This window comes from Electrophorus electricus, chromosome 15 (genome assembly GCF_041902795.1).
Source record: "Electrophorus electricus isolate QZ-2024a chromosome 15, ASM4190279v1, whole genome shotgun sequence".
Taxonomy (NCBI): Eukaryota; Metazoa; Chordata; class Actinopteri; order Gymnotiformes; family Gymnotidae; genus Electrophorus; species Electrophorus electricus.
In genome coordinates, this window is record NC_137511.1 from 26120001 (window position 1) to 26132500 (window position 12500).

Genomic DNA, 12500 nt, shown 5'->3' on the forward strand with positions numbered 1-12500 from the left:
TTGTATAGACGAGTAAACTGTGTTTGTGTGTGTGTTTGTTTACACCAGAGTTACCGAGGTAGTGGAGTCTGAGCAGAAGGCCCAGTTCCAGGTCCTCCAGATGCTCATCGACAAATTGCCTAAAGGTCAGCGTGTCATGCAGGAGGTCAGAGGTCATCTGTTATCATCTTCATCATTATTGGCCGTTATCCCCACACACTACTGTGTCTGTCATTAGATTGTGTAAATATCGGTGCGGTGAGTGTGAGCAGGTGTGAGCGCTGGTGTTCACGGGGAGGTTCTGGTTCATCCCGATTTCTCCTCCCCTCCGCCCTTCTCAGGTCGACCAGGCCATCGAGCTCTGCTCCGAAATGCACAACATCAAACAGGCCATTTATGAGAACAAAAAGGAACTGGAGACTATCGGAGAGGAAGACCAGTCTCAGGTAGTTGTGTGTGTGTGTGTGTGTGTGTGTGTGTGTGTGTGTGGTGTATCTCTAATATTTCATATGTTATTGTGTTGTAGGGCAGCTGTAGTAAAGCGTATTTCCTCCAGAGGGCGCTGCAGGGCTTGGAGCAGTACATCTACCTGATACTCTTCAATGCCTACCTGCACGATCAGGTGTCCCACCATATTCATACCATATACACCTCAACACACACTGCTGTCTAACGTTCCTTCCCCAGTGTGTGACAGTCTTCATATACTGGTTGAAACAGTAATTGTGTGTTTGTTCGAGGGTCTTTTGTCTCTTAGCTTCATACCCACAATGCAATCATTTCAAATCCATTTAATTCAGGTCAGTTTAAATCAGATCTCCTGTGCTTACTGCTGGGCGTTTCTTTTGGGGTTTGCTGTAGTATCCACTGGCGTTTGCCCGGAACTTCAGCCAATGGATGTGTGCCAATGCCTGGGTGTACCGCCTCCTGGCCTGCATGAACCAATCAGAGCTCACAGCGCCTGCTGACCTTGTGACTAAAGGAGCCAGAGTGCTGGTAAGAGACTCACCTGCGGTGTGTACATTCAGGTACACATCACACAGACGCCTCCCTCTGGATGATTAAAGCTAGAGGCACACTTTGGAGTGTATGTCTAGTTTTAATGTGTGTGTGTGTTCTAGGTGTCTGATGCCCACAATGCCCCTGATGTTCTTAGCACCCTTAAGGAGGTGAAGGTTGCTAATTTCAGGCGCGTGCCCAAGATGCCAATCTATGGGATGGCACAGCCTACGTCTGAGGTGTGTGTGTGTGTGTGTGTGTGTGTGTGTGTGTGTGTGTGTGTAGGTGGGGGTGTGGGTGTGTGTGTGTGTGTGTGTGTGTAGGTGTGGGTGTGGGTGTGTGTGTGTGTGTAGGTGGGTGGATGCTGTGGGTCTCTCTCTGTAACAGCCTTCTCATCCCTCCTTCTCTCTCTCTCTCTCTCTCTCGCTCTCTCTCCTCAGGCAATAGAGGTGGTGTTGGCCTATCTGAAGGATGAGCGGCGGAAGCACAAGTGTGTGTTGTGGGTGAACCTGCGGGCGGAGGTGGTGTTGGAGGCAGAGGGTCAGATGTTCTCCATCAGGGAGGCGTCCTGCCCGGACCAGCCTGTCTCGCTCTACAGCGCGCGGACGCAGGACATCCAGGTTAGGGCTGCCGAGTTACATGGCATGCTCACACAGGCATACACACACATTTTTCTATCTATCTTTCTATATGTATATGTATTTGCGTGTGTGTGTGTGTGTGTGTGTGTGTGTGTGTGTAGAACCTGGAGACAGCTCTGAAGCAGGAGCTGGCACGTGCTCCGGCGTGTTTGGAGGTGAGGTTAAACAAGGATAAACAGGCCAAAGTGTTTCAGCACTTCCAGACCCTGCAGGACATCTTCAGCCAAAAGAGCATCTGCCAGCCGGGCCTGAACTACCACCGCATACCGCTAGCAGACCGCGCCGGGCCCAGAGAGACGGTACACACACACACACACAAACACGCGCACACATTTACTCACTCACGTGTGTATTTAACAAGTATGCATGAGACACATTGCTGTTTGGCTGAATGTAATGGTAACATGGGTGTAGGCTGCCATCTTGTGGAGTCCAGTAGTACTGTGAGTGTTTTGGAGTATTGCAGGCTCTAAATGAAGACTTGATTGTGTGTGTGTGTGTGTGTGTGTGTGTGTGTGTGTGTGTGTGTGTGTGTGTGTGTGTGTGTGTGTGTGTGTGTGTGTGTGCACAGGACTTTGACCAACTGCTGGAGGCGATGAAGCATGTACAGGCTGAAGATTCTCAGGCTGCTTTTGTGTTTAATTGTGCAAGTGGGAAGGCCAGTACCACCACGGCCATGACCATTGCGGCTCTGAGCTGGTGGCACTTCACTGTAAGCATAATTCCCTCATAATCTTCTCATAATCCCCTCATAATCCCCCCATAATCCCCTCATAGTCCCCCATAATCCCCTCATAATCCTCTCATAATCTTCTCATAATCCCCTCAGTCCCCTCATAATCCCCTCATAGTCCTCTCATAATCTTCTCATAATCCCCTCAGTCCCCTCATAATACCCTCATAATCCTGTCATAATCCCCTCGTAGTTCCCCATAATCCCCTCATAGTCCCCCATAATCCCCTCATAATCCTCTCATAATCTTCTCATAATCCCCTCAGTCCCCTCATAATCCCCTCATAGTCCTCTCATAATCTTCTCATAATCCCCTCATAGTCCCCTCATAATCCCCTCAAAGTCCTCTCATTATTCGTTCATAATCCCCTCATTATCCTCTCATTGTTCTCTCATAATCCTCGTCTCATAATTGTCTCATATTATTCTCATGATTTCATGTCTTGATGAACATCTTCTTCAAGGCAATGTTTCACACTTGCGCTTTAATGCAGGACGGAGTCCCCTCACGCGTCCTTTAATGCAGGACGGAGTCCCCTCACGCGTCCTTTAATAGACATCCTGTCTCTGATCTGTCTCCAGGTTGTTCCCAAGACTGGAGACATGAGCTTGACTCTTGTCTTGTCTAGACGGTTGATATATAGGTGAAAAGGGATTTTTACTGAGTGCTGAATGTCGAGCCTGTGAGAATGTTCTAGACGGAAATGAAAGTTTGGTGTGTGTGTTTGGGTGTTTGTGTGTGTTGCAGGGTTTTCCTGAGTTCGGAGAGGAGGAGATTGTCAGCGTCCCTGATGCCAAATATACAAAGGGAGAATTTGAGGTAGCATTCTTCCATTGTGTGTGTGTGTGTGCGTGTGCGTGTGCGCGCACCTGCCCGCACATCTGAGTGTGGAGTGGTTTATTAGAGATCTGAGGACAGAACGGAAGTGTTGGACGTAATGACCTCAATAAAAATACAACAAACACAACTAGACCAAAGCTCGTTTACTTACCTGAACCACATATGATAAACAACCTGGAGTACTTTAATGCACAAAACTCATATCTGTGTGTGTGTGTGTGTGTGTGTGTAGGTGGTCATGAAGTTGGTCAGGCTTCTCCCTGATGGCCATCAGATGAAGCGAGAGGTGGATGCTGCGCTGGACTCTGTCAGCGAGACCATGACGCCTATGCACTACCACCTCCGTGAGATTATCATCTCCACCTGCAGACAGGTAGGCCCACGTTCAACCTCTGTGGCGTGTGTGTGTGCGCGTGTGTCCTGGCGCCAGCAGGCTCCGCTGCAGTTCCAGAGTTGTCCTCTAGGGGCAGGCAGCACTGAGCATGCTGGTAGGGGGCGTTGCCGCTGTGCCTTGGCCTCCCCCACTGAAAGAGGCCTTTAATCCAGAGTGTGTCCTCGGCTGTGAAAAAGTGTGTGTGTTAAAAATGTGTGAGTTTGGGTTGTGCTTCGCTGTAATATGAGGAGAGGGTGTCCTCCTGAATTGTGTGTGTGTGTGTGAGTGTGTGTGTGTGTGTGTGTGTGTGTGTGTGAGTGTGTGTGAGTGTGTGTGAGTGTGTGTGAGTGTGTGTGTGAGTGTGTGAGTGTGTGTGTGAGTGTGTGTGTGTGTGTAGGTTGGGCTGTAAGTGGGTTCATGCTGAATAGTGAATGGTGCTCTGTGGACACACAACTCCCTCCCCCTCTCTCACTAAAGAGCTGTTTTTCTTTCATTCTCTCTCCCTCCCCCCCTCTCTGAATGTCTCCTGTGTCTCTCTCTCTCTCTCTCTCTCTCTCTCCCTGTGTGTAAATGTCTCATCCCTTGTGCGGTTACGGCTGGAGTCCTTATAAAGGTTTAGTAATGGAACCTCAGCACGTCACCGTGAAGAGAAACTCTGTTCACCTCTAAGGCTTTAAAAACATCACAGCCCCCCCGGGGTAACCCACTGCCGTGCAGGTGGGGGGCGTGGCCTCGCTGGGGGCGTCTCATTAACCCAGCCGGGCTACCTGGGAGACTCTCGGGTTGTCACTGTGCGTCTGGCGAGCGTTTGCTCCGCGAGCGTTTGCTTTCTGTCTCCTGGTCTGCACATTCTGTCTCCCATGGCTGCATGTCCCTTTAAGACCCTCCTGCGTCTGCCACGCGGGGTTTCCCAGGGGCCAGCGCAGGGGCAGGAGCACCGCGGCCCGGCGTGCCCTATAGGAAAGCTGTGTCCTATAGGAAGGCTCTCCAGGTTTGGACGGCGCAGTGGAAAAACGTGGGCTTGCAGGGGGGAACGCGGAGGGGCAAGGTAGCCGACGTCACCGCGAACGGGCCGAGTGGGTGGGTAGAAAACCGCAAAAAGAGTTCTGCCAGAGACCGTGTAGGGAGGCGTGTGTGTAGGTTGAATGGGCTGCTGATCTCCAGACTCAAGGTCTCCGCACACCACCTCCACACACCCAGAGCAGTAACACACAGGAGAGAGAAACGGAGGAGGAGAGAGAAGCGGAGGGAGGGAGGGAGGGAGAGGGATGGAGGGAGGGAGGGAGGGGGAGGGAGGGAGGGAGGGAGAGGGATGCATTTTTCTTTCTCTCTCAGACTAAAGGCAGCACCAGCTCCTTCTCCCCACCTCTCCTCTACGTCTCACAACTACGCCTCTGTAGACCTGCGTCCTGTGTCCTGTAGACCTGCGTCCTGTAGACCTGCATCCTGTGTCCTGTCTCCTGTAGACCTGCGTCCTGTGTTCTGTGTCCTGTAGACCTGCGCCCTGTAGACCTGTGTTCTGTGTCCTGTATACCTGTGTCCTGTAGACCTGTGTCCTGCGTCCTGTAGACCTGCATCCTGTGTTTTGTGTCCTGTAGACCTGCGTCCTGTAGACCTGCGTCCTGTGTCCTGTAGACCTGTGTCCTGTAGACCTGTGTCCTGTAGACCTGCGTCCTGTAGACCTGTTCTTCTGCGTCCTGTAGACCTGGGTCCTGTGTCCTGTAGACCTGTATCCTGTATTTTGTGTCCTGTAGACCTGCGTCCTGTATTTTGTGTCCTGTAGAACTGGGTCCTGTTCTGTGTCCTGTAGAACTGGGTCCTGTTCTGTGTCCTGTAGACCTGGGTCCTGGGTCCTGTAGACCTGTGTTCTGTGTCCTGTAGACCTGCGTCCTGTATTTTGTGTCCTGTAGACCTGCGTCCTGTAGACCTGTGTTGTGTCCTGTAGACATGGGTTCTGTGTCCTGTAGACATGGGTTCTGTGTCCTGTAGACCTGCGTCCTGTGTTCTGTGTCCTGTAGACCTGCGTCCTGTGTTCTGTAGACCTGTGTTCTGTGTCCTGTAGACCTGCGTCCTGTAAACCTGCGTCCTGAGTTCTGTGTCCTGTAGACCTATGTCCTGTGTCCTGTAGACTTGTGTGCTGTAGACCTATGTCCTGTGTTCTTCATCCTGTAGACCTGTGTTCATGACCTGGTGCAGCACATTATAGGAGATCTTTCTTATTCACGTTTTGTGCCCGAGTGCAAGTGTGTAACCGAACGGTCATTTATAAGGCAGGGTTTTCCCGGTGTAAACACACCCTCGCCCCTGACCTCTGACCCCTGCTCTGGATACCGAGTCAGTGGGGGTTACAGAGGAACTGGGAGAATAGGAGTTCAGTTACGATTCGTTTGTGCTGGAGACTGACCTTCATCTCGAGAGCTCGTCCTTCCAACACGTAGGCTGGTTACAGATCTGTAATTAAACTACGTATGCAATGTGTGTGTGTTCAGATGCGGTCCTCTCTCTGAGGGGTCCACATTAAACACCAGTCATGCTGGGTGTTCTGTTCCAGTCTGTAATGAAGTTGTCATTCCTCATCCACTCTTGACTGCGCGTAGCGGAGCTTCACCTCGGCCGCCCTGTGCGGCTCGTCCCCGTGGCGGGCCTACTCGCACACGACTGTGTTCTGCTGGACCGCGGGGAGCTGAGCGTTGTACAGACGTATGGCGGGTCCCTGCCAGTCCTGGTTACAGCAGCGGATCAGCATTGCGCTCGCTAAAGACCAATCAGAACGCCCGGGCCCAGGCTGCCGACATCGATTTTCCACATCCTGATCGATAGTTAGTTCCACTGCGTTGCTAAAGGAGTGACCAAAACACTTTGAGAGAAAAGTGAGAGAAGACAGTGCTTTGGGTCAGAGGTTCAGGGGGAGGAGCTACGGAGCAGAGGGCGTAGCATTGACTTTCCAGTTCCCCGTGCGTCTGCTTCCCTGAGTTTACAGAGTGTCTCCGAGCCCAAACGGAACTGGAGAGGCCGCTGTCGAGCAGGGCCTGACCCCGTGACCCCTGACCCGTGACGCTGGCATTGTCGCTGCTGAGGCACGCTGTGGAGAGATCATCACAGAGCTTGGACAGGAAGTGAAGTTGAGGATGAACTGATGTCAGAGCGAGGTCTCCGGGTCACGGCACCACATCTGCAGCGTTTTAGCAGATGAACTTAGCTGGTTCGTGACCGGCTGTCTGTGAACTGTCAATTCTGCCTTGTTGAGAGATGAAACTTCCTACTGAGATGTGTGTGTGTGTGTGTGTGTGTGTGTTTAGTAGTAGTAGTCAGTTTGATCTGCTTCCAGCTGACTTTGCTTTGTACTCCAGAGTAGGTAGAAATCCAGGACTACATCATTCATCATTTAGTAAACAGCTACTACTGAACACACACACACACACACACACACAGAGAGTGGCGCCTGTCTCCTCGTGTGCGTCACGTTTATATCTGTGGCTGGAAAATGGAGGAGGTCTGTTAAAGTCTTCATTCCCCAACCTACACACACATACACACACACAAACACACACAAACACTTTCACACACATGCACACACACACACACACTCTCACACACATGCACACACACTCTCTCACACACACACACACACAGCTCTTATAAAGTGCCGTTATAAGAAGGGGGAGGAGCGAGGAAGCTTCTACCTGTCATCTAGAGGTCCAGATGATGGGAAGCTGATCCAGAGACTGCAGCAATATCTGTAGGTCTGTAGTTATGGGAGGAGGTCTGTAGGTATAGGAGGAGATCTGTAGTTATGGGAGGAGGTCTGTATGGTCTGGGAGGAGATCTGTATAGTCTGGGAGGAGATCTGTATGGCCTGGGAGGAGGTCTGTAGTTATCAGAGGAGGTCTGTAGGTCTGGGAGGAGATTTGTAGGTCTGGGAGGAGATATGTAGTTATGGGGGAGGTCTGTAGGTCTGGGAGAAGATCTGTAGTTATCGGAGGATGTCTGTAGGTATGGGAGGAGATCTGTAGTTATGAGAGGAGGTCTGTAGTTATAGGAGGAGGTCTGTTGAGTACTGTATGGTTCTGAGTACTGTATGTGCAGTGGTAGCTCAGTGGTTAAGGTACTTGACTTGTAATCAGAAGATTGCTGGTTTCCACTGTTGGGCCCCTGAGCAAGTCCCTTAACCCTCAATTACTCAAGTTGTACTCAGTCAGAATTGTAAGTCGCTTTGGATAAAAGTGTCAGCTAAATGTACTGTTCTCCCACTGCTAGCTTTCAGTTTAGTTTAAATGAACATAATACATCCATGTCTACACCCATATGATTGACATTGCTGACATCCAGTATGCTGTGCTCACAGGGACTATGCGGGGATGTGGTTGGACGGGGCCGGTGAGGGCGGGATTACCTCACCTGTGCATTCTCCATTTCATTGGCTTACTCAGAGGTCCTATCAGTGCAAAAGAGCTTTAACTCCGCCTTCTCCAAAAACGTCTACAAGTGTTCAAGCATGGAGACGATTCTCTTTCCTGCTCCCATATGGTGCAACAAACATCCACTGGTTGACCAGACAGCAGAGTCCCTTACAGAAGACCCGTCTATTCATGGAATATTAAAATATTTAAATGCTCCTATGTTGAGTAACCTAAACTCCAGCACATATAGTTTGATATTGTTTGTGATTACACTTATCGTTGTCTGAGTTTATGTGTTTCACACTTTGTCATCAGCAGTGATCCCTGTATTCTACAGTATTCTAGTTCATTGGTATCTGTGACTCTAACCTACTGTACTGTACTAGGATGTATCTATGAGGAAATGACAAAGCACTTTTGTAAGTCGCTCTGGATAAGAGCGTCTGGTAAACGCCGTAAATATAAATGTAAATGAAAGTTTAGATGTTAACAGCAGTTCCTTAAGTGCTGATGTGAGCTATAAGTGTTCAGACTCAGTCGGTGTTACAGTGGTCTGTTCTACAGGAGTGTGGTCATGGTAGAACAGTAACCGCTGCTGTGGAAGTCCGTTGTGTACAATGGTCTTTTTCCCTGCGCTTAAACCAGCAGACATCAAACGTTTTTGAGCAAACGCAACAGTAAAAGTCACATAACAGACAGAGATGGAGGTTTTTGATGTGAAGAATCCCAAGTATCTTGAACCATCTCGAAGTATCTCGGATATGACAACATCAACTACAGAGGAAGGATTTAGATTGGGTGGGAGGGACTAACTGCACCTGATGTGCCATGATGACCTTTAACCTTTAATTTTCATGGGAACAGACCTGGTGTGTGACATAGAGAAAGAGCGAGAGAGGTTGGTTTTCCTTCTCCATGGGGAATCGCTCCTGTGAGGAATGGCAGGAATTTATCAGTATCCGTCACGAGTGCAGGATCGTCTGTGTGTGTGTGCGTGCATGCCTGCTTGTGTGCATGTTCGTGCATGTATGTCTGTGCGTGTTCCTGCGTGCATACTCACATATATGCTACCAGCACTGATACGGTGTAGGAGAGTTTTGAGTCGTGTTGTGGGTACAGTTGTATTTATAAAGCGCTTTTTAAAACAGATGTTTTAAAAAGCGCAGTTATACAAACGTCCAAGTCCAAACCCCCAGTGCGCAAACCAAGGACGACAGTGGTGAGGAAGAATGAACTTTGACAGGAACCAAGACTCAAAGGGGGGGCCATCCTCCTCTGGGTGACAACGGACACAATAGCGACAGAGTTGTGCGCAGTGTTTGAGCCGTGTTTGAGCCGTGTTTGAGCCGCGTTTGAGTCGCGTTTGAGCCGTGTGTGAGCAGTGTGTGAGCCGTGTTTGAGCCGCGTTTGAGCCGCGTTTGTCCAGGCGGCTTACGCACCCTAGCGCAGCCCCATGCCTTTCGCAACAGCTCGGATATGTAAACTTTGGCATGGCAGGTCTTTAAATAGTCTTGCCTGTTTCTTTTGCCTGGCTGGTCACCATGCAGCTGTCTGTCTGAGCTGTTTCCATTTCCTGTCATTACTTTGATGTGAAGATGCTGTCACCTAATTATGTCACCGTGTCCTGCGCTGCTGCGTTCAGAGACAGACAGGACATTTGTGTCCCGCGGGAGAGAGAGAGAGAGAGAGAGAGAGAGACGTCGAGCGAGGTTTAGTACTGATCGGAGGTGAAGGCTCGTGTGTGTGTGTGTGTGTGTGTGTGTGTGTGTGTGTGTGTGTGTGTGAGAGAGTGTTTGGGTGATTATGCTGACTTGAATTCCTGATGCAAACACTTAACTCTTAACACACACACCCCTACACACACACGTCAGCAGGATTAGTGAGTGCTATTCGTGTGTGTGTGTGTGTGTGTCTGTGTGTGTGTGTGTGTGTGTCTTTGTGTGTGTCTGTGTGTGTGTGTGTGTGTGTGTGTGTGTGTGTGTGTGTGTGTGTGTGTGTGTGTGTCTGTGTGTGTGAGTGTGTGTGTGTGTGTGTGTGTGTGAGTAGAAAAGATGGTTCAGTCTAGGTTTCACACATGTGTTCCATGCACCGGCACCATGATGCTCAAAACAAAGGCGTGTGCGTGTGAGCATGTGCCTGTGCACGTGTGCGCGAGTGTGCGTGTTTGTGTGTGCGCACATGCACGTGTGTGCGTGCGTGCGTGTGTGTGCGCGTGAGTGAGTGTGTGTGTGTGTGTGTGTGTGTGCGTGTGTATGCATATGTATTTGAGTGCATCTAAAATCATGTTAGATCACAAGGAGTACCAGACCCTCAGGGAAATCAAGTAGACACAGATACAAGTACAGACACACACACTATCATATTATCAAAAATTCTCATGAAGTACTGATTATATTGCAACACAGATCACTAATGTTATTTTAATATAATTTTAATGAAGCTTGTTTTCTAAAAGCAAATTTTGACCACGGCTAAACAAACTGGATTATGTTTCCAGAGAACGGGATTAGGGCATTTAAAATCTAGAGTCCTACATTAACTAGTGTAATCTATATTAACTAGACTAACCTAGATTAATTTGACTATCCTAGATTAACTAGAGTACCCTAGATTAACTATCATAACCTAGATTAACTAGTGTAACCTAGATTAACTAGAGTAAACTATATTAACTATCATAACCTAGATTAACTTGACTATCCTAGAATAACTACCATAACCTAGATTAACTAGAGTACCTTAGATTAACTATCATAACCCAGATTAACTAGAGTACACTAGATTAACTATCATAGCCGAGATTAATTTGACTATCCTAGAATAACTATCATAACCTAGATTAACTAGAGTATACTGTATTAACTATCATAGCCTAGATTAACTTGACTATCCTAGAATAACTATCATAACCTAGATTAACTAGTGTAACCTAGATTAACTATCATAACCTAGATTAACTAGTGTAACCTAGATTAACTAGTGTAACCTAGATTAACTATCATAACCTAGATTAGCTAGCATAACCAGGCTCATGCTCTGCTTTCCCTCTTCACATTCAGGTCAGGTCCTGGTCAGTAATTGGTTGCTGGAGGCTGTGCTGGAACTGTAAATGGTGTCCACATGTCTGAGGTTCTGACAGTCTGTACCATTTCACTGCATTTATTAAACACTTAATAATTTAATTTAACATCTTGGTTAAATTCCCTGTGCGATGTTTGCGTTTGACTCGTCTACATAGCAACAGAAAAATGCAATTTGCTCTTTGCTGTACAGGAAAGGCGAATATATGATTCCTGGTCCCTGAACAAATCCCTTAACCCTCAATTACCCAAGTTGTGTTCAGACATGATTGTAAGACGCTTTGGATAAATGTGTTGGGTAAATGTAAATTTGTCCCTGAGTTTGTGAGTCCTCACAGCTCGTGTGTTGTGAGGACAGCCACTCTGACACACACAGAAGCCCAGGTCACTTCCGGACTCGTCGCCCAGGATACACAGTTTCACGGCAGCAAACCGCTCTCAGCTGGGTTTGTGAGGCTTAGTGAGTTTCCAGTGACAGTGTGAGGGAATATATTATTACATAATGTCTCCGTTACCCTGGCAACAGTTTCCTGGTTGGTGCCGAAATCGTTAAGATATTGGATTCTTGGCGTGTATTGTAGCAGGTGCTGCTATTCTCGCTCTGCATCGTGGAAGACAGCGAGTGGCCAAAGGTCTACTAATTAGTAGGACAAGATGGCATTCTGGGAAATGGAGTCTATGTTGGGGGATTTAAGTGGACTTCCCATTAGTGTTGTTGTTGGAGCATTAGAATGTTGGGGATCTTTATTTTTTGTGACCCAGCATACTCTAAAGAACTCTGGGTTGGTGGGCGGTACTGTAATTATTGGGAAGTATCTAGAATGTTCCTCAACATTCACACTGATTCTTATTCAGCATAAGGACAACATTAGAATGTTGGTGTCTGTTGGAAAATGCTGGTGTTTGTAGACAATGCTGGGGTTTGTAGTGACTGCTGGTGTTTGTAGACAATGCTGGGGTTTGTGGAGAATGTGGTGCTTGTAGACAATGCTGGTGTTTGTAGTGACTGCTGGTGTTTGTAGACAATGCTGGGGTTTGTGGAGAATGTGGTGTTTGTAGACAATGCTGGTGTTTGTAGCCATTTTTTTTGTTTTCTGCTGGTTTTTTGTTGGGTCTGGTTTATTTGTACATAAGTTCATAGGGTCTGTGGATTTTGAATCCGCGCTCTCCTTAAGCCGAGTGGAGGTGGTGGGACTCGTGGACTCTGTCCGTGCTTTGAAGTCTGAATCCTTAACGATCCCCACCTGATCCCCAGCCTGTAACCGATTAGGTCAGATCATCCAAGCCCAGTTCCCACGGCGAGCCGCGCCAGTCCGAGCCTGGGCGCTTCTGAAGGCGATTACGGCGGTCATCTCTCAACCCTGGAGCGCGCCCGCTAATGTACCACAGCTTGCGAACTTTATTCTAACGTTATGTGTGAGGGAGCCAGAGATGTCTTCGGCTTTACCGCGGAG

At 48.5% G+C, this 12500-nt stretch overlaps 1 protein-coding gene across 6 annotated transcripts in view; it reads left to right on the forward strand.

The window, feature by feature from the left end:
* pald1a (phosphatase domain containing paladin 1a) overlaps nt 1–12500 on the forward strand; it is a 39053-nt gene that overhangs the window by 21630 nt on the left and 4923 nt on the right. For 5 of the 6 annotated variants that reach the window (XM_035533807.2, XM_035533808.2, XM_027008416.3 and 2 more), the window contains 10 exons: nt 49–145; nt 321–425; nt 506–601; nt 841–975; nt 1101–1217; nt 1419–1598; nt 1721–1918; nt 2191–2331; nt 3101–3172; nt 3426–3566. In XM_035533807.2, coding sequence (XP_035389700.2) covers nt 49–145; nt 321–425; nt 506–601; nt 841–975; nt 1101–1217; nt 1419–1598; nt 1721–1918; nt 2191–2331; nt 3101–3172; nt 3426–3566 — 1282 coding nt within the window. The remainder of the gene's footprint in view (nt 1–48; nt 146–320; nt 426–505; nt 602–840; nt 976–1100; nt 1218–1418; nt 1599–1720; nt 1919–2190; nt 2332–3100; nt 3173–3425; nt 3567–12500) is intronic. The other variant, XM_081697465.1, reaches the window with a different exon arrangement.